Source organism: Ambystoma mexicanum, chromosome 3p (genome assembly GCF_040938575.1).
Source record: "Ambystoma mexicanum isolate Mex_15411 chromosome 3p, UKY_AmexF1_1, whole genome shotgun sequence".
Lineage (NCBI taxonomy): Eukaryota > Metazoa > Chordata > Amphibia > Caudata > Ambystomatidae > Ambystoma > Ambystoma mexicanum.
This window is the reverse complement of record NC_090925.1, coordinates 714,290,149-714,313,599: the sequence shown is the minus strand read 5'-3', so window position 1 is coordinate 714,313,599 and position 23,451 is coordinate 714,290,149. Positions and strand designations below refer to the sequence as shown.

General features: G+C 49.5%; 1 protein-coding gene across 2 annotated transcripts in view; it reads right to left on the bottom strand.

Moving 5' to 3' along the window:
- Positions 1-23,451, bottom strand: part of KIF20A (kinesin family member 20A) — a 298,199-nt gene that overhangs the window by 52,643 nt on the left and 222,105 nt on the right. For both annotated transcript variants that reach the window (XM_069651561.1, XM_069651562.1), the window contains exons 12-14: positions 20,511-20,676; positions 3,446-3,622; positions 2,903-3,042 (exon numbers count right to left, since the gene is read on the bottom strand). In XM_069651561.1, coding sequence (XP_069507662.1) covers positions 2,903-3,042; positions 3,446-3,622; positions 20,511-20,676 — 483 coding nt within the window. The remainder of the gene's footprint in view (positions 1-2,902; positions 3,043-3,445; positions 3,623-20,510; positions 20,677-23,451) is intronic.

Below are 23,451 nucleotides of genomic sequence, written 5' to 3'. Positions count from 1 at the left end.
CCTATTTAAAAAAGACAAAGAAAAGAAGTATCTGTGCGTGGAATTACATGGCCAAAGCCAAACCCAGGAGCGCTGGTGAATTTGGACCGTTCTGGTCGATGCAGAAAAGGGGACAGAGGTGTGGCGCCGGAGGGCGTAGTCAGGGCAGCGCATGCTCCCAGGGCCGCGCCTTCACGCGCCTCTAATTTGCCAGGGACGCCCATGCAGTATGGAGGAAAGGGGAGGGGACGCAAGAGTATGATGGAGCCCAAGAACAGACTGGTATCCCAGTTACAACCAATATGGAGGCTGCCATGTGGCATCACAAAGAGCCCAGGTGGTCAGAATAACCATATTGAGTGTACCTCGTGTTTGTCCTAAATATATTAAGCCTTAAAATACAAAATGGAAGAGCAGGATAAAAAAAACAACAAAAAAAAACATTGGCTGCCCAAAACTTCAATTGGCCTACCAATGCAGTACCATTGTTTGCACCTCTTGTGAACTCAAAACGAAAGTACTGCTACCATAAACCTACTCCCTAAAAATCAAATTGTGTGTGCCATAAACAGATATGTAGTGCTTGGCGAGGCACACCTGGGACTGGGTGCCTTATGGGAAAACCCAATAGCATAAATCATAAGTAAGGTAAAAAGGGGTGCAATGGCAGGGGGCACTTTGCTGGACTTCTGAGCCTTTATCCTGTTCTCTTGAATGAGGGGAGCCTCCCCCCACCGCCTCATTCGTATACGCTCTAACCATCTGTGTTACACTTTTACAGCACACAGTTCCCTCTGTGCAGTGTTGCTGGGAATCCTTTGGGATCTCCTTTTTATATTTCTTAATTTTCCCTAAGAACTACTGTTCTTAAGGATGGAGGTGTGTTTGTATCCTTCCGAAAAACGAACTTAAGAGTGATTAGCACAACCCACCTTATGTGGAGTTCCAAGGGGATACATAGCATCTCCTTTCTCTCAGCTCCTGTGACTTTTTGGACACAGTGACACTGCTATAGCTGGTGGCAGTGGACGGGTTCTCCCGCCGGCTGTATTCACAGCTGCAGATATGGACAAAAGTGTCACTCGTGTTCCATGCTCCTTTCTTTTTTCACCATTTCTTGTGTGGTTGTCTTGTTCGTCCTACTATTCTGGGAGGGGGAGGTCTGAATGGGTCTTTCGCCTTTGGCAGGAACCCTTTGTGTAGGCCGCCTAGGCTCCAGTTTGTCTGCATAGACAGGAAGCAAGAGAGGAGTCTGATACTCCAGTCTTGTCTGCTGATGAGACTGAATGGAACCAGTTCCCACCAAGTGTCTGGCTTTCCTGATTGGACAGCCACACGCCCTTTTCTGTAAGCTGCAGGGAGAGTTTGCAGAGGAGTCCATAGGAATTCCAAATAAAAAGCCCGAGACAGAAGGCAAGTTGACCACTGGAACAGAAGATCCGAAGCTGAAGACTACCACAGACGCCGGCACACCCTTCCGTTAACCGTGAAGTGACCACCACTGACCTGACCCAGTTTTCTTATTGACAGAGGCGCTCCGAAGAGGACAACTCCTTCTCTTTGGCTGGTGGGACCAACCAGCAATAAGAAACTGCAGATCGAGCCATCCCCTGACGTGCTGTGACCTTCCAGGGCTGCAAACCGCAAATACCAGGGGACCCCCAACCAGATTGCAGTGCAACGTCTTTGCATGAATTAATCCTCCCAGAACTTTGACGAGCTCCAGTCAGAGTCCTTCCTTTGGTCACCAGGCCGAGGAATCAGGAGACTGGGTCCGTCTCTTCTGTACAGGAAAGTATCCAGCTGCATATTCTTCAACCACCCAAATGTACTGTGGGGCTCAAGGTAGAACTTTCCTCCAGCCGAATAATTGCTCCAGTGTGTGGGGGAGTGTGATACCAGGTGTTTGGGTGTGCACCCATAACTATTGCGTAGGCTAAACAGCTTGTGCACTTTTAGGGAGTCCTTTGCAAGGTTCCTGTCAACTGTTCCTATCAACTGTTATCCTACTAAATCATTTATTTAAATTAACTAAATCATTGAACTTAGCCTTTTTCTGATGCTGTATAAGACGTTGCTCCCATTCTACACTAACTTTGATGAACTCTTGGCTAGTTGGGGATTGGACTGCTGAAGCATTAGAAGCCTTGAAAAGTGTTGCTAAGAGGTAATTCACTGCTGCTTGTATTGAATAACCTCTTTTTGCTTCCTACAGACTGAGTGACTTTGTAAATTGAAACTCATTTCACTAACAAATGCGGGTGATTGCCATTACTAAACAGTTGAACTGTCATTTTCTGAAACAACTGTGGGCGCGAACCACTGCTATTGAAGCAGTCACCTCTGTGTATTGGTTAGTCTAAAATAGTATTTATTTACCTACTCTGCCTTCTGTATATAAAATAAATGTATACTTTATTATAACTTTCAGTGTGTAAGAGTTTCTATGGGCTAATGTATTGACTGGGTTCATTGTACTTACCTACAGCTCACATCCTCCTCATAAGATTAGCCTGGCTGCTCTGCCACTCTACCAATCCTTTGGGTAATACAGACTTCTACTACGAGTTGGGGACCGGTATACCAAGAGATAGTTTTATAGAGTCTCACCTCGAGGTATACTTTAGGAAAACTCCCCTAAAAATAGTGCTCAAGGAAACACCTGCTAACCGCATGGATGTAGAGAGACAACTAGGAAACGGGAACAGGTTACTGATTAAGGTAAAAGTTCTTCAATGTAATCCACATCTGCTTCAGTTTGTTCAGTTCTCGGAGGAAGCAGTGAGCTGCACATTTTTTAAAATGTTTATTTACTTTAGAATCTGAACTTAACCATGTCTAGAAATTCTCCATAGACTAAATCAGCACCACCACTAATCCTTTTTGCGGGCAATTCAGATCCTCAAAGTGTAGAAACCCATACCTGCTCATAGCCTCCTTCTCCTGCATCTGTTCGACCATCTCGTCACAGATCTCCTTGCGAAGTCTCATCTCCATTTCCATCTTCTCCTGGCGCTCCTTTAGCAGCAGGTCCTTTATGGCTTCAACAGCCTGCATTAGATCCTGAAGAACAGAGGCTCATCTATTAATAAGCAAAAGAGCCGCTTTCCGCCACAGATAACCTATTCCAGAAAGCATGACAGTACATCAATTTCATAGCTGTGTGCTAGTCCCCATGTCAATTGGAGCCTGCACCCCAACGTCCCAGTAGCTCAATGAAAACCCCCTTCCAAGAACCAGGCCTGTGTGATTTCTTCACTCCTTCCATCGGTGCATCTCACCACCACATTCCCATGAGCTCACCACTACCCATGGGTGAATGGGTGAATGTCGCACATAGGGGCTATGCTCCAATCCTAATGAGCCCATCAATACCCATCCCCGTTCAGAAAATGATAATGCCACTCCACTATAATATACCCACAAAGAGCACCCCGTCACATGCACATATTTTCCCAGGACAGACCTCTCTATCGAACATGGTAACATCAAGCTCATTAGAGCTTTCATCAGAGTCCATATCTTCCTCCTCCACCTCCTCTTTGTCATCCTCCATTTCGAGGCTGCGATTGGCTCGCGAGTGCTCCCTGATGAGCGACTTGATCGATGGGATCTTCAGCTTCATAGCAGGAGCTTGAACCAACTGAAATGACAATGAAAAGTTATTGCCTTTAGCACTCTTGATTGTCAAGATTCCTGTTTGTACCAGCAAGTGGAAAGCATAAGTTATAATCTTACAAAAACCAACAATGAAAATAGACAACAAAGCTTCATCCCTGAACCCATCCTCGGGCTTCAATGCAACATGTAGACAAGAATGAAGGAAAGTTTTGGGACACTGAACTGAGCTTGCTACTCCCCTGTGCACTACACCCAACTTAAATGCATACACGTTTCCTTTTATAGAGTGAATCTGAGAGCAAGACTCTGAATTCGGAGTAGCCACACCTACTTAAACAATGAGCAGCAAATGAAAGTTACTCACTGTAGTGACTAAAGTACTCCTAGTCCTTAGTCCCCTTTCCTCCATACTTGTGGGCGTCCCCCAACACGGGAACGGTGCAGGAACCTTTGGCAGTGAAAATTTGAGCTGGCCCTTTAAATTTAGTACATCACGTGGACACGCGCTCGGGAATGCTCACGAGACCACCACCCTCCGGCACTTCACCTCAGACCCCTTCTAACTCATTGGACACTTTAATGCCTGGCTGTGCTGAATATTTAGCCCCTGGTATACAAGCAGGCAAAGGCAGGTGGGACGAATGGAGGAAAGGGGACCAAGGACTAAGGCCTCTAGTCACTACAATAAGTAACTTTAAATTACTCATACGTCCCATCCCCTTTCCTTCATACTTGTGGGTGATTCCACCGAACAAGACCACAGGGTGAAGCTGTGACAACCTGCCTCATATTTAAGGCAACACAAAAAGGTACTTCAGAACCGCCTGACCGAAGTCTGTATCCCGCCTGAAGCTGGTATCCAGGAAATAGTGCTTACAGAACAGTCTGAGTGGTACAATTAGCCGCCCTGCTGATGACATTCCAAGAAGAATGTCTCTGAAATGCGACGCCCGTGGCTTTAGCTCTGACCGCATAGGCATGAATCCCTTTTAGGTAAGATTTTCATAATTATAAATCTTCCTGACCCGTGTCAACCCCCAGAACCTTTTGCTTGGACTTAACTATTTTACCTTTTCCCTAGGTCAAGGGGGAATCTTTTCCCCCCCTCACCTATTCTTTTACTCTTTTTATGGGTGACCTTTTTAAGTCAGTCCATAGTGAATGGTTGAAGTTAGTTTCCTACAACGTTTGGGCTTCGGCTGGGTTGCCCCATTGGTCTCCCCTGTTAATTTCTCCTTCATATACTTGGGTGAACTACAGTTTCCAATTAGTAAAGAGATATTTTCATATCCTTGACATTTTGTATAAGTGAGCAGGCACACCCCCCACCTTATGTGGAGTGCTGAGGGGTGGTGGGAGGGGGGTGGGGAGGAGCCAGACCACCCCTTTCTGTAAAATGAAGGAAGAGAATGCATGAGTTGTGCTGTATTTCCTGATAAATACTCTGGAAGCTGCTGACAAGACAACCACTGGATCTGAAACGGAAGAGGAAGATGACGAAACGACGGTCGTAGCGGTTTACAGCGACCAGAGAGCATGCTGTGTAACCACAGCCTGCTGTAACTCTTTCTTCCAATCGACCTCGGGGTCCCAAACAACTCCTACCCAGAGACTGGTGAGATCCACAAGTCTATAGAAGACTTGCATATTGAGCCTTCCCACAACACACTGCAATACCCCAAATAGCCTGAGACCTCAAGCCATTGTGCGGTGCACAGTCTTCCAAATTCCAAATCGTGCTGAAACTTGGGTGGCATCCTGCTGGAACTCCAGAGACTGAGTCTAGAAATTCCCTGCAGAGTGCTGAATCCGATCAATGGCGAGAATCCGACCGGCGATATTCAGTCTTCACCTGGCTACTGAAAAGGAAGGCAAAGCCACATAGCCAAATCCAGCTGTGAAGAAACTCTTCCCTGGAGCCTTCCCCGTTGATCCGGGCTGCAAAATCCATTCCATGGTCCTGCCTTCAGTCTTCATGACAAGGAATTCATCAATTGTGTTTTTGGCTGCAGATCCTCAAGTCCTCCTGCTGCAAACTCTTCTTTTGTGCTGAGGTACTGTGTTGGCTGGGTAATTACCTACCTTAAGTCTTGTGTGATTCCTGTGTAGCTTTTGAGGTATTTCACGTGATTTTGAGTCCTCTCATCCAGTTTGCGCAGGCCTTCTGCAGGAATACCTCTAGGGTGTCTTATCTGAAGTCCCTGGACCCTAGCTAACTCTAAGGATAACTACTTGTTTTGAAGAGACTTCCTCAGGAACTGACTTTTCCTGCAATTGAACTCCAACTTAACCTGCCTACAGCTGGCACCTAGAGCACAAGGGTCCCTCTTCTGCCTCACAGAACTCATGCAATAGACTTGGGAAGGACTGGAGAAGAAAAGAATTTGACCTTGAAAAGTATAACAAGCCTGGCCAGCCCATCCCGTTCCCATCATTCCGGTAAAAGAAGTAGAATAAGCCATCGGCTCTACAAAGAACAAGGCCGGTGGCCCCGATTTGATCCCGGCAGACCTCTTCAAAGATGATGCTTCTATTTGGGTGCCGATCTGGTTTCAACATTTCAATGCTATTCTACTTCAGGAGAGGTTTCCAGTTCCCCATCTATAAGAAAGGAGGAAGAGACTGCCCGGCAAATTACAGACCAATTTCCCTCCTAGACAGCGCTGGACAACTGTTTGCTAAAATGATGTTAAAGCATTTGCAAGCATGGGTGGAAGATAATTGCTTGATTAGCGATTTCCAGGCTGGCTTTAGAAGGGGAAGAGGCACAGTGGAACATTGTTTTAGGTTTTTCTTGTTCATTCAAAAGTACACTGTTTTAATGAAAATGAATGTGTAGGTTTTATTTCTGGACAAAAAAACAGCATTTCACTGTCTCAAGATAAACTGTGTGGCAGGTGTTCGTATCCCGTTAAGTCCCCCACTACTTGATTTCTATGGTCTCTAAATTATATTTTAATAAGAGCCTGAGTTTGCTATGGGCTGGGTCTCGAACAGACAAGATCTTTAAAAGGTTGAAGCAGGAGTCACTGGCCCCTTCCCCTTTCTATTTTATATTCAAGAAATAATTGATGCGTTAGTAAGTGGGTGTCAGGACTGTGTCAAGACGGCTTCAGTTATATTTCAGGTACTATGCTATGCAGACTATGCAGTTTTAATCACCAATGCCGAGAGTAGTCTGCAGAATTTTTTATCCATTTTCCAGAATATATGTAAAGAAGGAACATGTTTCGCAACTGTTCTCCAGCATGGGACTGGCATAGATTCACATGCTCATGAATATTACCGGTCAGGCCGGGAATCCTCAGTAAAAGAAAAAACGTTTCACTTACAAACGATTTCTCCTCTAAACCAATCACTGCACTCTGGGGCATACTGCCCCGAGTCAACAACTCCCCTCTCCCTAAACCCCTCCTCTGGCAGCCATCTTCAGAATTGGAAAGCACGTAAAGTGGCAGTATGAGGGACAGGAGTGAGGGTTTGCATGTGAATCCATGCCGGACGCATGCTGGAGAAGTGATAAGTTATTCACGGTAGTGACTAAAGTACTCCTAGTCCATAGGCTCCTTTACTCCAAACTGCATGGGCGTCCCTCGCTAGGGACGGGAGATGGAACCTTTTTCACCAGAAAAAAATCTTCCTCTAAATTTAGAGTCACGTGGGGCGTGCCCCAGGGAGCATGCGCTCCCCTGACTCCGCGCACCGGCGCCACTCAATCCCCTTGGACGCGTCGACAATATTACCATTACCTGATGACACCAGTCATATTTAGGGGGAGGATGGTGGGGCATATGGAAGAAAGGGGACTACGGACCAGGAGTATATTAGTCACAACAGTGAGTAACTTATTACTCCTACGTCTCATCCCCTTTCCTCCATACTGCATGGGCGATTACAACTAATTGTAGCCCTACGGTATAGAGGTTACCCTCCTAAGAAAACAAGTTCCTTAACTCTGCCTGACCAAATGCCACGTCCAACCAGGAGCTGGCATCCAAGCAGTAGTGCTTGCAGAAGGCCGAAGGCATAAACCATGTAGCCGCCCTGCTGATGACCTACCACGGAAGGTGCCTCTGAAAAGCCACAGCTGTAACCTTGGCTCTGATAGCGTGGGCATGCATATTTGCCGGGAACGGTTTGTGCTGCACCTCATAGGCCTCCTTGATGGGCGGTACCATCCATCTTGCTTTGGAGGCTTTGGAAGCTTGATAGCCTGGTCTTGACCCACCGAAGGCGACAGAGCCTCCGATTTGCGGAAGCTCTTGGTTCTGTCCAAGTAGAATTTTAGAGCTCGCCTGACGTCTAGACAGTGCAGAACCATCTGAGCATCGTCCTTCGGGTCGGCAAAGAAAGTGGGTAACACTATCTCCTCATTCAGGTGAAAAGAGGAGACCACCTTAGGTAAGAATGCGGGATGAGGTCCAAGCACCACCTTGTCCTTATGGAAATCAGTATAAGGCTCTGAAGCCACCAGTGCCTAGATTTCGCCGACCCTGCATGCAGATGTAAGGCCCGCCAGTAGGGCTGTCTTAATGGGGACTAGCCTGATGTCCGCGGACGCCATTGTTGCGAATGGTTTATGCGCCAGGGCACCCAGGACCATGTTAAGGCCCCACACCAGGTGTGGCTTCTTGATAGGCGGGTAAAGCCTGGTGAGGCCCGCCACATGTCTTAGCCACCGGATTAGAGTAAGAAAATACCTCCTCAGAGTTCCGATAGGCTCCACTTGCCGCCAGATAGGTGCAACATGTGTCCACCTGCACCCCCGAGTGTGCAAGGTGTGCAGAAGGATAGGACGTTGTCCAGAGTGCAGGTCAATGGATCGACCTACTTTGATGCAGCCCAGTGGCAAAACCTAGCCCACTTGCCTTTGTATAGGCTCCTGGTAGCATCGCTCCTAGCGCCCTTTATAATGTCTAGATTAACCTGTGACAGATGTAGATGGCTTAGTGTGACCTGCTCAGGAACCACGCTGCCAGGGCTAGCTTCTGGGGGGGCAGGGTGGATGACCGCCTCCCTGCTATGAGAGTAGGTGAGCTGGGCCCGGCGGAAGGTGCACCGGAGCCTGTTCCGACAAGCTGAGTAGTTCCGAGAACTATGGCCACGCGGGCCACCACAGAGCCATCAGGATGACACGGAGGTGCCGGACCTCCCTGATCTTGCAGATTACCCTGTGTACCAGGGGAGTGGGAGGGAAGGCATACGCGTTCATGTTGTCCCATTGTATCTGCATAGCGTCGCCCAGAGCCGCAGCCCAGTCCCTGCTAGGAGGCAAACGGAGGGCACCTCCTGTTGGACCATGTTCGGTAAGATTGTATGCAGTAGCCTTTGGGTGCACTACATAAACATTGACCTCCTGGCAATACGGGCCCAACCTTTGGTATAAGTCTGAACTACACAGGTTGGTAGTGTGGCTGAGCAGCCAGGCTTCTCTCAAGAGGGGGTTAACATGAGCAGTAACATTGCGACACAGTTTCACAGTACAGTTATTCAAATAAACACTTACACTCAAGGTTTCTTGATAAAACATTTCTTAATTTATTTCGCAGTCAGTTGTATAAGCCTTTTTCAGAAGGGAGCAATATATATAACACTTCAAAACACACTTAGTTTCTCTAAATCAGATGATGCCCATTGGGGATGGCACACGGACACTTCCTACACCCTCAGGTGACTTAAATAGCTAGGACACTGGACATTGATTTATCACTGGTACATTTAGAGCAATAATGAGTTTGGAGTAAAAGATAAAATAGAGTAATAAAACAAAGGCAAATCATTCACAAACTGGCAAGTACTTTCAAAACCTTACAATGCAGAGTAAATTAACCCTTTCTTGGGGGAAAGGCCAAAGCACAAAGTCAGAGGTAAAGAGGAGCATCTCAGGGAGCCAGGGCAGCCAATGTTAATTGCACAATGTCTAGGGGAGCTGAAGATCTTCTTTGTAGGTAGGTAAAAACTCTTGCACAATGTTTGTAGAAAAGAGAACACTTTAAGGGCCACAAGCTGGTAGGCTTGCGATGGGCAAAGCTTTAGCAACTCTGCAAGGTAACCAAGACAGGTCTCAACGGAGAGCAAGTAAGGCTACATGACAAGAGGTAAGTTCTTAGATTTTACAGTACCTCTGGTTAGAAGAAATTGTTAGAGCTGGCTTCGGTTCCTGGACAGCTCTGCAGGTCCTGTTCCTGAGCCTCAGTCGTGGGGACTCCTGCTCTGCAATGGGAAGGTCAGCGTCAGCAATGGGCAAGCTTCAATTCAGCAGTCCTTCAGTGTTGGAGCTCCCCGCATCAGACAGCAAATAGCAAATAGCAACACTGTGTTTCTCGGATACCACTTCAGACTTTCCTTGCTTCTTGGGTCCAGCACCTCTGAGGTGGCTCAGGCTTGGTCAGTCCTGCATCAGGGAAGTCCGGAAGATCTTCCTAGCGCTCAGGTCCGACTTAAAAGCAACGCACACAATCTGGTGTTCCTCTCCCTGGCACTTCGGTTCCAGCAGCAGTGGAAATTCAGCCAGCTCCGAGAGGATGTCCAGACGGGTTTACTTTGGAGTTGATTGGTCCCACCAACTCAAGGGGCGAAGTGTCCTTGCAGGGCTTCTCTAGTCGAGGCGAATTCGGAGCTTCAGCACAGCAGCAGGGCTTCACCGGGCAAACCAACAGTCCAGGAGTTGCAGCAGGCGTCTCTTCCGAGTTGTTCAGATTCCTTCATCCAATGGTCGACTGCCTTACAATGCCAAAAAGCCTTGCCTGTTATGCAGGTTTCTCCCATTCATTCCAGCCTAGCTGTCAATCACACAGAAGGGTGGCTCTCCTTGCTGGAAAGCCAGCCGGCCAATCACCTTTGGGTGCATTAGTGTAACCAAGGGGATTAAGGACAGGTAGTTTTGGGCACCTCCCTCACTTCCTGCCCCTGCCAGACATACTGCGGCCATAGGCGGGCTTCACTTGTGAATCCCACCAAAGACAAAAACAAAGGGACCAAACCTGGTTTGGCGGCCAGAGTAAATCTCAAGAAGGACCTTTCCAACAAGAAATGGTGAAAAAAAGACGACCAGGGCCATTTTGACAAAATGGGCACCCATGGGTGCCTTACTGTGGCTGCGAACGCAGCCCGCGGTAAAAACACACAATGGTAGTAAAAGGTTAACCACTACCAGCCATTAATTGTAGAAAAGGTAACATACAAATGTTATATGAGAAACTAGACAAAGGGGATACTAAGTAACCCCTCCATCACCCTATGGTAAATTAGTGTGTGTGCTGGGTCTAGAAAGTTACAAAATGTAACGTCAATTTCACTTCACCGCTCTTGGAAACAATAGTTTAACCAAGAGAAGGTTTTAAACCTTTGGGAAATCGAAGAGACTTCCCTGTGCCACTGCACTGAACGTGCTGTGTGTCACACTGTAAAGATGATGCCTATGGAGTGGAAGCCCTGAAGCCCGCCACTGGCTCCGGTGTGTATGGAAGGAAAGGATGTGAGGGAGGGTCCTGAAACTCCCCTGTCCTTTGTCGCTAGGAATGCTTGAATAAAACTAGTCCCAATTGGCTGGCTGTCCTCAAAGGACAGCCACCCTGCTGTGTAACAGACTAGAATGTGCATGAATGGGAGAAACGGGACTACAGTCAGTAGACCACTGGAAAAAAATCCGAAGAAACTAACAAGCCGCTGCAACCTCCTGGACCTTGAATTGCCCGGGGAAGCCCTGCTGCTGTGCCAACCTCCTTTTTCACCACGACAGAAGCCCCAGACGGAACGACTTCTCCCCTTGGGTTAGTGTGACCAACTAACCAAGAGACAAACTCCTTGTGCATCATCCCAACTTGCTGTGCCTCTCCGTTGCGTCAGAACCCAATGCCAGGGGTCAAGTGTCTATAGTCTAGTGCAACGTCTGCCGTGGAACGAATTTGGATAAAAGCTCCAGGAGCCTCCCAAGGCCACACCAGAATCAAGACCTCCAGATCCAGAGTTCCCTTCACCAGAGTGCAGGACGGAGGGAGCACGGAAAGTCCAACCAGTGTCCATTGTTCCGCATCAGTGCGGTTTGTCAAGCGCTGAAACTGCGAAGTGCCGCAGACCCAAAGAACACCAGTAGCTGCCAACGACTATCAAGAGTACCGCCGCAGAAGGCCTCCATACGTCCTCCCTCTTGTCCCCATGGCTGAGGCTCAGGAACCATGGCCTGCTTGGCTGTAGCAAGACGAAACCCAGCCGAGTCCTTACTTCTAATCAAAGGTACTTTTTCAGGCTCGGGGGTACTTCCCTCCCCCCCCCTAAAGTCGTGTGGCCTCACTTGACACTTCCATCTGCTTAACTTTTCGAATTGATTCAACTCCCTTTGCACAGGCTTCACAGCTTGTGTCCCTACAAGTGATTTTCCTGAATAACTTTGTGCAAGACTTTTATCCAAGAAGTGCACCAGAATCAGACTTTGTCTGAATTACTTTGGCTGTCCTGGCTCCCTAAAAGGACTCTTCTAAATCCACTGACTTTGATATAGCGTGCCCCTCATAGGTTGTAGCTTGTTGTATACTGTTACTGCTGGGATAGGCTTATCTAGACTACATTGGAGGATTCAGTTCTCCTCACATGTTTTGAGAAACTGTCCCAACCCTTTTTACTTCCCTTAACCCTTCCTTTCTGCAACTCAGAACTTGCGTGATATATAATCGTATCCAGTAAGCGTCCAGCAACTCATGAAGGTCACATCCATAACCCGCAAGTAAGGTAGATGCACCACAACGACATGCCGAGCAGCGACTTGATGGTCTTCACTGTGGCGGGCTTCAGTGAACACAGCCCTTGCACCTTCCCTAGTACGGCTGCTACCCTCTCCCTGGGGGCTACGCCAGGCAGGCGACCGTGTTCAGCTTGGCTCCCAGGAACAGTGCATTCTGCGATGGTGTCAAGCAGAACTTTAGAATTGACAGAGAACCCCAGATCAGTCAGCAGCCGGACAGTCCTCAGTGTGTTTGACAGCTACTTCCCTTGACCTAGCCCGGATGAGCCAGCTGTCGAGGTACGAGTACATGTGTACCCCCTGTAGACTTCGATGGGCCGCCACTGATCCCAGGCACTTCGTAAACACCCTGGGCGCTGACTTCAGGCTGAAAGGGAGGGCCTTGAATTGGTAGTGTTTCCTGCACTACGAAGCGCAGGAACTTCCACGTCCCCATTCACAGGAAGTATGCGTCCTCCAGATCCAGTCTTTCCTCCAGTTGGCTGAGCACTTACTGCAACGTCACCAGCCTGAATTTTTGGGCCTTGAGGTAATTGAGACGTTGCAGGTCTAGAATGGGCCTCCAGCACCCGGTCTTGACTAAGTATATAGAGTAGACTCGAGTTCCATGGAGTCGTTGTGGAACTAGATCCATCACCCATTTTCTTAGCATGGCCCGTACCACCTGTAGGAGCTGAGGGATGTCCCGCTCCTTCCGGGTCACTGGAGGGATCCGCAGGCACTTTTGCTAAAACTCCAGTGTATGTCCGTGGGCGAGAGCGTCCAGCACCTATTTGTCAGTGGAGATCTGCTTCCACTCACTGATGAATCCCGCCAAACTGCCTCCCACTGAGGTACGTGGGTCTAACGCCCTGGCTGGCTCAGTCCTGCTTCAGCGTCTGCGGTCCGCCTTGGAGGAGACAACAGCGCTAGCCATCTCCACCGAAAGCCTTGGAACGGCCTCTGCAGGCCTCCTGGGTCGTGGACTAGGACGGCTGACTGTACGACGAGGAACCTCCACCGAAACCTTTCTTCGATATGCCGGACTTTCCGCTCGAAGCGTGACAGCAAGAGCAGTGCTGTTGGCTTTATATTAATCATGTTGAATTACAAAATGTCGAAATTCAAAATGTCAAAAAAAAAAACTAAAAAAAAACATTTTGAATGTCCTTTTTTTATTTTCTGTTCGAAACCCCCCCTTTTTTAAACTTTTTTTTTTAAACGCATGAAAGCAAAAAAACATGTAAAATAAAAGACATTCGAGAAAAAAAATTGACAATTTTATTCCAACATTTTTGTCATTCGACTTTTTGCAGTTGACAGTATAACTGCACACCGTGCTGTGGAGTGCCCAGGGCATGAGCCATCTCCCTATCAGTATTGATGGCCTGCAAGGACTCGTCAACGGCCTTCCCAAAGAGGTTTTCCCTGAAGGGCATGTTCAGTACCCTCGATTAGATTTCCTGGCGGGCGGAAATTGGTGGCATTCAGCCAGCCTCGATGACGGTGGCAGACACCGGTCCCCATCTGCCAGAAACCCGTGTCGCTGATGTCCAGGGCCACTGTGATCGAGTGGTCTGATGCCACTTCCCCTTCCTGGAGGAGGGCGATTGGCTTCACCCGCTTGTCGTCGGATAGGAACTCCAGAATCAGGGCCAGTTTGTAGCACAGTCCCCAGTCATATCTGGCCAGGATCGTCTATGTTGGCCGCCTTAACGGCCGAAGCCGCGGAGTACATTCTCCCCATGGCGTTTAACTTCTTCCCCTCGCTGTCCGGCAGGACGGAGGTCAATGAGGGATTCGACAACCTCTTCCTCGCAGCTGCCGGGATCACAGAGTACGGCGACTGTTGCGACCGCAGGTACTTCGGTGCCGACTCCGGCACCTTTTCTCCAGCCTATCTCACTTGGCCGGGGCCGAGCAAGGATTCTTCAGGAGGGCTAGGCCTTCCTCCCACACGCCGTCCAGGAGGGGCACTGCCATGATGGTCTTCCTCTTGGCCTCACGCCTCGGTATAGGAAGCCCTCCTCCTTGGTCTCTTCAGTCATCAGCTGGAACAGCTCGGAAGCTTTAGCGACCATGGCATGAAACAACCCCACCTCATCCGGTGGGGACGCCCTTAGATGCGGCGATCTGCCCACTGACTATCGTCATTGTGTCAGAGTCCATCGGGTGGAGGGCACCTGGCCCGGGTGTGGAGGTTGATGCAGGGGCATCTGATGTTTCCTCATTTTAGCCGGAGCCATCAGGACCTGCGGCATCTTCTGGATTTCAGACACCAATGTGTGTAGGGTCAAAACGATGTCCAGAGATACATCCCTTGGCTGAGTAGGCGTGGTGGGCACAGAAGGCCCTGCGCCAGCGCTGCTGACGTAGTCATCCTCGTGGACCATGTGCAGGGACTCCCGGTCCTAGTCGTCCGAAGACGAAAACATCCGTGTCTTGGCATACAGCCTGTCGCTGGCCTGGGACTTAATCGCCACCCCCCCCCCCCTCGCCTCTTTTGCACCCTTAGGGGTTTCAGCCGGGCTTAAAGACGTCATCCTCTTCTCGGGTGTGCCAGCAGACTTTGCCACTGCCCCGGCTGAGGCCTCCCACCCTGGGGGGGAGGGACACAATGGGCGGAGTAGGTGCTACCTACATGGGGTCAGCCCCTTTAGCTTTTGAGAGAGTGGCCGCCGCCAGCTCAATCGTCGACGTTTTCTCCTGCGCCGCCTGGGCCTTCTTGGGCAGGTCGGCCATCTTTTCCTCCATCCTAGGCTTCTCCCGCAGGTTAGCCGGGTTGGGCAATTTGCCTTTTGAGGAGGAGCTTGATCGATGGCTGGCGATGTTGATCGTGCACTGTCCATTGAGGAACCCTGCTTGCGCAGCAACCATGACGGAAGCGGACTCTGTGCTTTGTTTTGGGTCCCCACGGATGGAGCGCCCTCAAAGTACTTAGACGTCAGCTCATTGGACTGGCCGGTCCTGGGTGAGGCATGACCCTGCTGAGGGGTTTGGGGGGAGGGAGGGAGGGGAAGATGCCTTGGGCCAGTCTACTGTATCGATCCTTCCCTTGGAGAAGCCGAAGCAGATCTTGCAATCTCCTTTGTGGTCCGGGTGAAGGCAGTAGAGGCATTGATGGCGTTTGTCCTCAACACATTCCACAGTCCGCATCTGGTGCAGATCTTGAAAAGGGAACTTCCTTCTTCTCCGTCATGGTCGGAGGTGCGGAGTAGGCCTGATGGCATTTCTGAAAACCTTGATGAAAACCCGACGATCCTTGCCGTGGAGGGACATTGAAATTAACAGAAACATATCCCTGTTTGTTGGCAGATGGAGAGAAGAGCACACAAGCTTTGACAAAAATATAACTTTTTTTGTCGAAAAAACATGAAAACGGTAGAATAACTCAGGGAGCAACACTCGAGGACTCCCATCTTTTGAACGTGCAGTATTAATCTGAAGATGGCTGTCAGATGAGGGCAGTCACTGGCTGGGCGCAGTATGACCACAGAGTGCAGTGATTGGTTTAGAGGAGATACAGTTTGTAAGTGAAAGTGAAACTTTTTTCTTTTACCGAGGATTCCCGGCCTGATAGGGAATATTCATGAGCATGTGAATCCATGCCAGACCTTGTGCTAGAGAACCACATTACGGTCCCAGGCCATATGCAGCATAAGTACTGGAGAAGAGAGCCTGGACAACCCCTTGAGGTGTGCCTTAACCACCGGATTGGCTGCTGAAAAAACATGCTCTGGGGAATTCTTGTAGACCCCAATGGCCGCCAGATCGGTGTGGCAGGTATAGACTTGAACACAGTAATGATCCAGATGTGCAGAAAAGGCCAGTATGTCGTCCAGGGAGCAGATGAGTGGGCCCAGTCCTTGTCTCTACTTTCTGGTCCCCTCTATGATGTCCCAGTTGTCCTCCGAGAACTGAGCGTGGTGCAGTCTCAGCTGGTCAGAAACCAGGCAGCTAGGGCCAGCCTGGCTGGGCAGCGTGCTCCACTTCCCCCGCCCTGCTGCGCCAAGAAGCCCCTGCTCGGCAACGGAAGATGGACAGGCCCCTGGGAGCACAACTGCAGTAGATCCGAGCACCAAGCCCTCGACAGCCAGTGAGGGGTAATCAAGATGAGGCTGCAGTCCACCAATGCTCTGAACTTGCCGAGGGTCCGCTAGAGCAACGGAGGAGGAAATGCATAGCACCTGCTGCCATGCCATGAGAGCTGGAACTTATCCCCCAAGAGACCAGATGCTGACCTGCCCACGAAGCAATTGGAATTCAGAATAGATGCTGGATATCTCTCCCCTCTTCCCCCCTTCCCCCCCCCCCCCCAACATCTCTGGGGCAGGGGCAAACAGTTGATGTGCAACTCCCACTCTGTGCAACTCCCAGTCGTAGGTGTTTAACCCCAAGCGGCTGAGCTGATCAGTTTCCACGTTGCTGTCCCTTAGGAGGTGGCCCGAGGAAATCCATATCCCCTCTGACAGTACCCATTCCCAGACCAACAGTTTCCATGCACAGGAGGAAGATCACGAGGGGGTGGAAGACTGGTGCCACCCTGCTTGGTTAAGTAAAACTGTTGTGGAGTGGTCGGTCCTGACCAGAACCACCTTGTCCCTGATGAGCGGCAGAAAAGCCTTGAGAGCCAGGCCAACCCCCCGAAGTTCGAGCAGATTGATATGCAGGAGGGCTTTCACCATGCGCCATGAGTCTAGTAGCCCTCCAGAATAATCCCCCAGCCGGAAAGCGAGGAATCTTGTCTTCACCATCACAGTGGGCTCCAGCAGGGTGAAAGGGAGGCTCCGACTTCCTCATTGCAGTCAATCAGCCACCATCAAAGATCCAGGAGGATTGAGAGGTGAATTGGAATGCTGTCCGACTGCAACCAAGTCTCCTGGTCCCAATTGGCCGCCAGGTGGAGCTGGAGGTGCCTCATCTTGAGGCGGGGTTGCCAAACTGCAAGCACACGAGACTCCATCAGTCCCAGGAGGTGCTGGAACCACCATGCTGAGATGGTCAAATTGGTGGGAAAATGCCCCATCGCCTTGCGGAGGCACAGGAGCCTCTTGGGCATGGGGAACACGCGCTGCACGACCGTGTCACACTCCATGAGGGTTGAGGGAAAACCACAGCTGATGAACATCCGCCAGTCGTTGACAGGAGTGCACCGCCCCCTCGGGCAAACTGGCCCTCACCAGCCAGCCGTCCAAATAAGGGTATAAGTGATGGCCCTCCAGGTGGAGGAGACCAGCCACCGCATTCAGCAGTTTAGTGAACACACGAGGGGCCGAGTTGGGGTCGAAAAGCAGCACCTTGTACTGGAAGTGTTAAGACAATTGTTAACTGCAGAAATGTCGAATGCGGCTGGTAGATGGGGACATAGGTACGCATCCTTGGGGTCTAGAGAACACATCCAGTCCCCCGCACATAGAGACTCGGCTGTGTGCTGGGGTAATCATCTTGAAGTGTTTGAGCGGTAGAGATAGGTTGAGGAATGACAGGTCCAAGACTACCCTCGGGCCAGCCTGTTTGTTCTTGGGTACTGGAAAAATCCTCGAGTAGAAGCCGGAGCCCCCCTCTGCATGAGGAACCGGCTCCTCCACCTGCATAAGAGGATCTCCAGTGAAAGGTTCAGGGATCTGAAGCATAGGAAGAAATGAAGGTAGAGGAAGTCTGAAGCCTGTGGAGACTATAGAAAAGGATCAAAGGACTCAACAATGCTCCCAGCTGCCCTTGAAGAGCTGTGTTCCCCCGACCATAACGTCATTGCGTTTTGGCTTCTGAGGCGGGAGTATGGAAAAAAAACACAAGATATCCTCTGCTGTTTCCTCATGTGGTCGCTGCAGGACCTGTATGGCCTCTTTGCATCGTGGTCCCGAAACTCCTTGAAGCCGTCGAAAGCGCAGGGTTGAAGTCGGTCCTTCCTTGGGTCTGAGGGTCTACACAGAGGTACGATTAGTCCACACACTCCAGAAAATATGCTAGACTGCTTTACTGAAACAATAATACCAATGAAAGAACTAACCCGAATGTCTTCATGTGGGCCATCTATCAGAGACAAGAGCCCAACATAAAATAAAAAGTGGGGGTGGGGAGAACCAGGGAACCATGCAACCTGCAATCCCCAAGTAGCCTATCACCTGCACAATTAGGTTTAGTGTCTTAAAGACACAACCCCACCCTTGTATATGTGGAAGGGCCAAGACCTGATGGTAAGCACACATCTGATGAGGTATGGATAAAAAAACAAAACACAATTTTACCAAACAGGAGAAAATTGTATTAAATCCCTGAAGCCTAAAACAGAAGTCCATATTTATAAGTATTACTGCACAGGCGCATCCAAGGCATTATAGGCAGAGAAAATAAAACGAATGTAAACCCTAGCCAAAGGCTTCCAAAAAATAGTCAAACAGTTTACCAACAGTTAGCTGATTCATACAACTGGGGTGAGCATTTCGAATATTTGCCAACCCTGAAACCCACAGGTTTGAACTAGCGTCTGCAGGTTTGGTGAAAAGGGCTCCAGCAGCATGAAACCACCCACTGAATAGGCTCTTTCCAACAGGTGCATTTTGCAGGATTCAGTTCTCCAGGCTATTTTAACCCTGGGCCCATGAAAACCCAAGAAAGTAACAAAGGCTCCTCACAAGATCTTTACCTTCAAGCCAGTTGTGAAACATGCAGCAAGGAAAACTTAGGGGAGAAGAAATTGCTCCTAGCAGCAGGGCGAACAAAAGACAGCAGCAGCATAGTAGCAAACAGTCCCTAGACAGAACAGTTGGTGGTACCCTTGAACGTCTCAAGCTGAAGATCTGGTGGATTGAGAGTTCAACCACCTTCTGGACTCCTGCAGCGAACCACGGCCAATTGGAAGATTCGGACAGTAAGCGGCAGCAGTAAAATGGTCCAGAAACATTACTGGCATGGAGGGCTTGACCCAGCAGATGTGGAGACAATGCAGGAGACTTCAGGGGGGCTGGACTAGACTTCCAGAGGCAAAAAAACAAACAGGGTATGCCCAAACCACTGTACCGCACGAGTATGGCCAGGCAAGGGTTAAAACAAAAACAGCAGGAATTGCAGCAAAAACTCCATTCATGTCAGCTGCTTCCTCACTGTTGTAGAACGGGAAACCAAGAAAGTGAAACAGGGGCAGGGCCAAGCTTAATTACTCTTGCACAAAGGGGCAGACCCAAGGCCAGCCAGTCAATCAATCTCTTAAAGGGATTGACCAACCACATTGGTTGGTCAGTAAGACTGGCACCGCCACATGAAGTGAGAGGGATAATTCAGGGATGTAGGTGGGCCTCAGTTAGGACCAATACAGAGGCTGCCATTATGAGCTCATATTTTGAACCCATCACCAGGTTTGAAATTGCCAAGAGCTATTTAGCTCCTGCTTCGAGCCTAGGGGAGCCTGGTTATATTGAAACCAACAGCTACTTTGTGCTCCCAGGTCAACTGGTGCCTACAAAAACATGAATATGTGACATTATCTGAGTGTTTGAGAATGTTAATAAAGAATAATTAGGACACATCTAGTATACATTTAAACATAATTAACCATAAATAGGGGGAAGGTAGTGTGCATCTCATGTGGCGGTGAGATTCCCAGTGTGCGGTGTACTCTGGCCTGGTTCCCCTTGATAGCTCCTACTTTTTGGGTGATGCCCGACACCCAGGAACTGGTTTTAGCTCCGGCTCATCAAATCTTTCTCCTGTCTCAACTAGATAACGGAAAACCCTAAACACAAAATAGCTGAGTGCAGGATTTAAAAAGAATCCGTGGGTACCCAAATGGCTGGAAAAATAGTACATTGGGATATTTAATGCAGTAAAATGGCCTGCGCCCTTCATGAAGCCAAAACTGAAGTATAGCTGCCGCCATCTAATTGCTGTAACCGGTGTTGGGTGATTAAATCACACTACAGAAAAACCAAAGCCCGATAGTGACCCCTAGGGGAAACCCAACACCATACACCTTATGTAAGGTAAAAAGGGAAGTAATGGTCGAGGGGCTTCAGAAGTCCCCCTAGCCAACAAAAAGATGGAGGGACCCAAAGAAAAACTTTCACTCATCAAATCTGTAAAGTGTTAACTGTTCTATACAAAAGTGACCCATCCTTTCTTTCCCAGTTCATCCCCTCTATTCCCTCCCCGCCCGCCCCATCACTCACTGCCTCTCACAAGAACCCTCACTCACCTGGCTGGCGATGGCAGAGAACTTCAAAGCATGCAGAGTCTCATCATATGTGGAAGCGCACTGGTTGATATTTACTATCATACATGACTGGCCACGACCCGTGAAGAATGCTTGGAATAGCCGGGTAAGCTTGCTGTCTCGGAAAGGTACAATGTTCTGCTTCAGTCTGCCAGCAGGAGACAAGTGAAAACAAGTGTCATTAATGTAAATGTGTCTATTCGACCACACCACCTCTTTTCCGGCTCCACCCTATACACTGTATGATGGCAAATAAGCAGACAAATTCAATCTCACAAAGTGAGGGAACTGCTAAATGTTCACTGTAAATGAAACCTGAAAGATTAACACGGATCTCTTAGCTGTGAAAACATGAGACTGCAATGCATCCGTACAGTAGGAATGCAGAATGAGCACACATGTAAGTAAACTCCAACAGCAAATAATGGTTTGGTAAACAATTAGCAATCAAAATATCCCAAAGAACGTTGTAAACTATCAAGATAATGGTGAATGGAGCAGTAAGGAAAAAGTCAGAAGTTTTGGGATTGGTGCATTAGTAGAGTTATACACACAGAACACTTAAACCAAGTAGCAAAGGAGTATCAAAGCATCTGAATCTAAGCAGATACAAGCACCAGAAATACAATTACGGTGAGTAAGGAACAAGTTACTTACCTGTAACTATTGTTCTCCAGCATGAGTCTGGCATGGATTAATATTCCCCGCCAGTCCGGGAATCCCTGGTAAAAGAAAAAACATTTCATTTTCACTTAAAAAGTGTATTTCTCCTTTAAACCAATCACTGTACTGTGGGTCATACTTCCCCAGGCCAATGACTGCCCTCTCCCTAAGCCCCAACTTGTTTCTTCTCCAGCATGGGGTCTGGCATGGATCCACATGCTCATGAATAAAGAATACATAGCAGTACTACATTGCACAACAATGGGAGGTGGCAAGGCTCAACAGAAGCAAAACTTACCTCTAGAACAGACTCACCTCAAGCGAACAAGTTGCATAGCACTGCTTGGCCGACCGTGGACACCGCTCTGGAATCCCGGTCGACGCAGTAGAACCTCGTGAAGGTGTGCATAGTCCTCCAAGTAGCAGCCCTGCAGATGTCCAGCAAGGGCACAACAGACAAGAACGCAGTCGTCACAGCGATCGCTCTGGTGGAATGGGCTCTCGGACGGCCATGCAGCGGTCGGTTGGCCAACAGTACCATAGAGCCGGAGAGCCACCTGGAGATAGAAGCCTTGGACAAGGCCTTCCCATGGTTCACAGGACCAAAGTTCACGAATAGTTCAGACGTCTTCCGAAAACACTGTGCGTGCCACGTAGAACTTCAGAGCACGAGCAACATCCAGTGAGTGCAAGGCCCTTTCAGCCGGTGACTAAGGCTTTGGAAAAAACACAGGTAACACCAAAGGCTCGATGAGGTGGAATTCTGACAGAACCTTTGGCATGAAGGAAGGGTGCGTCCACAGCACCACTCTAGATTCGTGCAAAGCCAGATATGGCGGTTTGCAGGATAGGGCCTGGATCTCACCCACCCTCCTGGTAGAGATGATGACCACAAGGCACCACATTGAGTTCCGACACCAGGGAGGGAGCCTTCACTGGCGTGAAAGATCAAACAGCCCTTTGAGGAACTCCTTGACGAGACAGTGGGATCAAACGGAAGATCTTCCTGGAGACCTGGTGTAGTGGGAGGTAGCCACTAGATGCCGTGACCTGCCGAGGGGTGATCTTCTGGGACCGGCACCACATAGCGAAACGCTTCCACTTGTGACCTTAGCATTTAAGAGTTGACAAAGCTCTGGCCTTGGCAAGCAACTTCCTGCAGTCCGCCGGCAACTTCTATCCTTCAAACTCTAGGGCTGCAGGAACCAAGCCCTCAAGTTCAGCAATCCTGGTTCGTGATGCAGGATTGCGCCTCCTAGGGTGAGCTGCTCCACAACCACTGGCAGCTTGACCAGAGGTGACGCTGACAGGCTGAGATGGTTTGGGTACCAAATCTGCCTCGGCCAAGCAAGGGCGACTAGTATCATTCTGCAGCAGCACTGTGAGTTGACCGATTACCCGCAACGAGAGGCAACAGGGGAAACACGTATAGTAACAAGCCTTCCCACAGAAAAGAGAACGTGTCCCCAAAGCTCCTCGGCTATTGTAACCTGCTGGCAAATTTCTGGTATTTGGAGTTCGCCCCCGTCGCAAACAGATTGGTCTTGGGCCTGCCCCACTTCATGAAGATGCGTTCCACCTGGTCCTGCCGAAGTTCCCACTTAGGCCGTCGGCGATGGTGTTCTTGACTCCCGCCAGGTGAAGGAAGAGGACCATCCTCGTCAGACGGCCCAGTGCCACAAGTTCTGCACCTCTTTGGAGAGTGCTAGAGATCGGTTGACCCCCTGCTCCCTGATGTAGAGCATTGTGGTGGTGTTGTCTGAAGATCCTCACCAGCTTGCCCTTCAGGGAAGGAAGGACTTTAGGGCCGAAAAACTGCCTGCAGCTCCAGGATATTGATGTTGAGATCCTGCTCCCCTAGCAGCCACAGGCCTCTGGTGTGCAGAAGTCTGGTGTGGGCTCCCCAGCTCTCCAAAGAAGCGTTCGTGTTGACCATCTCATGGTAAGGGGGGGCGTTTGCAATCCTGTGCCCTGGTCGATGTTGGAGTGGACGCCCCACCACCTCAGCGCCCAACGAAACTCCTTGTCGAGCGGGATCTCGTCCGTGAAGCTTCAAGACCCTTGTATCCAGTGAACGTCCAGAACTCCTAAAAGAGCCTGCATCCGCAACCTGCACAGTCGGCTAAGGTAGATGCACAACATCATGCCAAGCAGCAACTTGATGGTCCGCACTGTGGCGGTCTTCAGTGACAACTGCCGGTGCCAACTGCCCGGTGCACCTTACCCAGCACGTCCACTATCCTCTCCTCAGAGGGCGTCG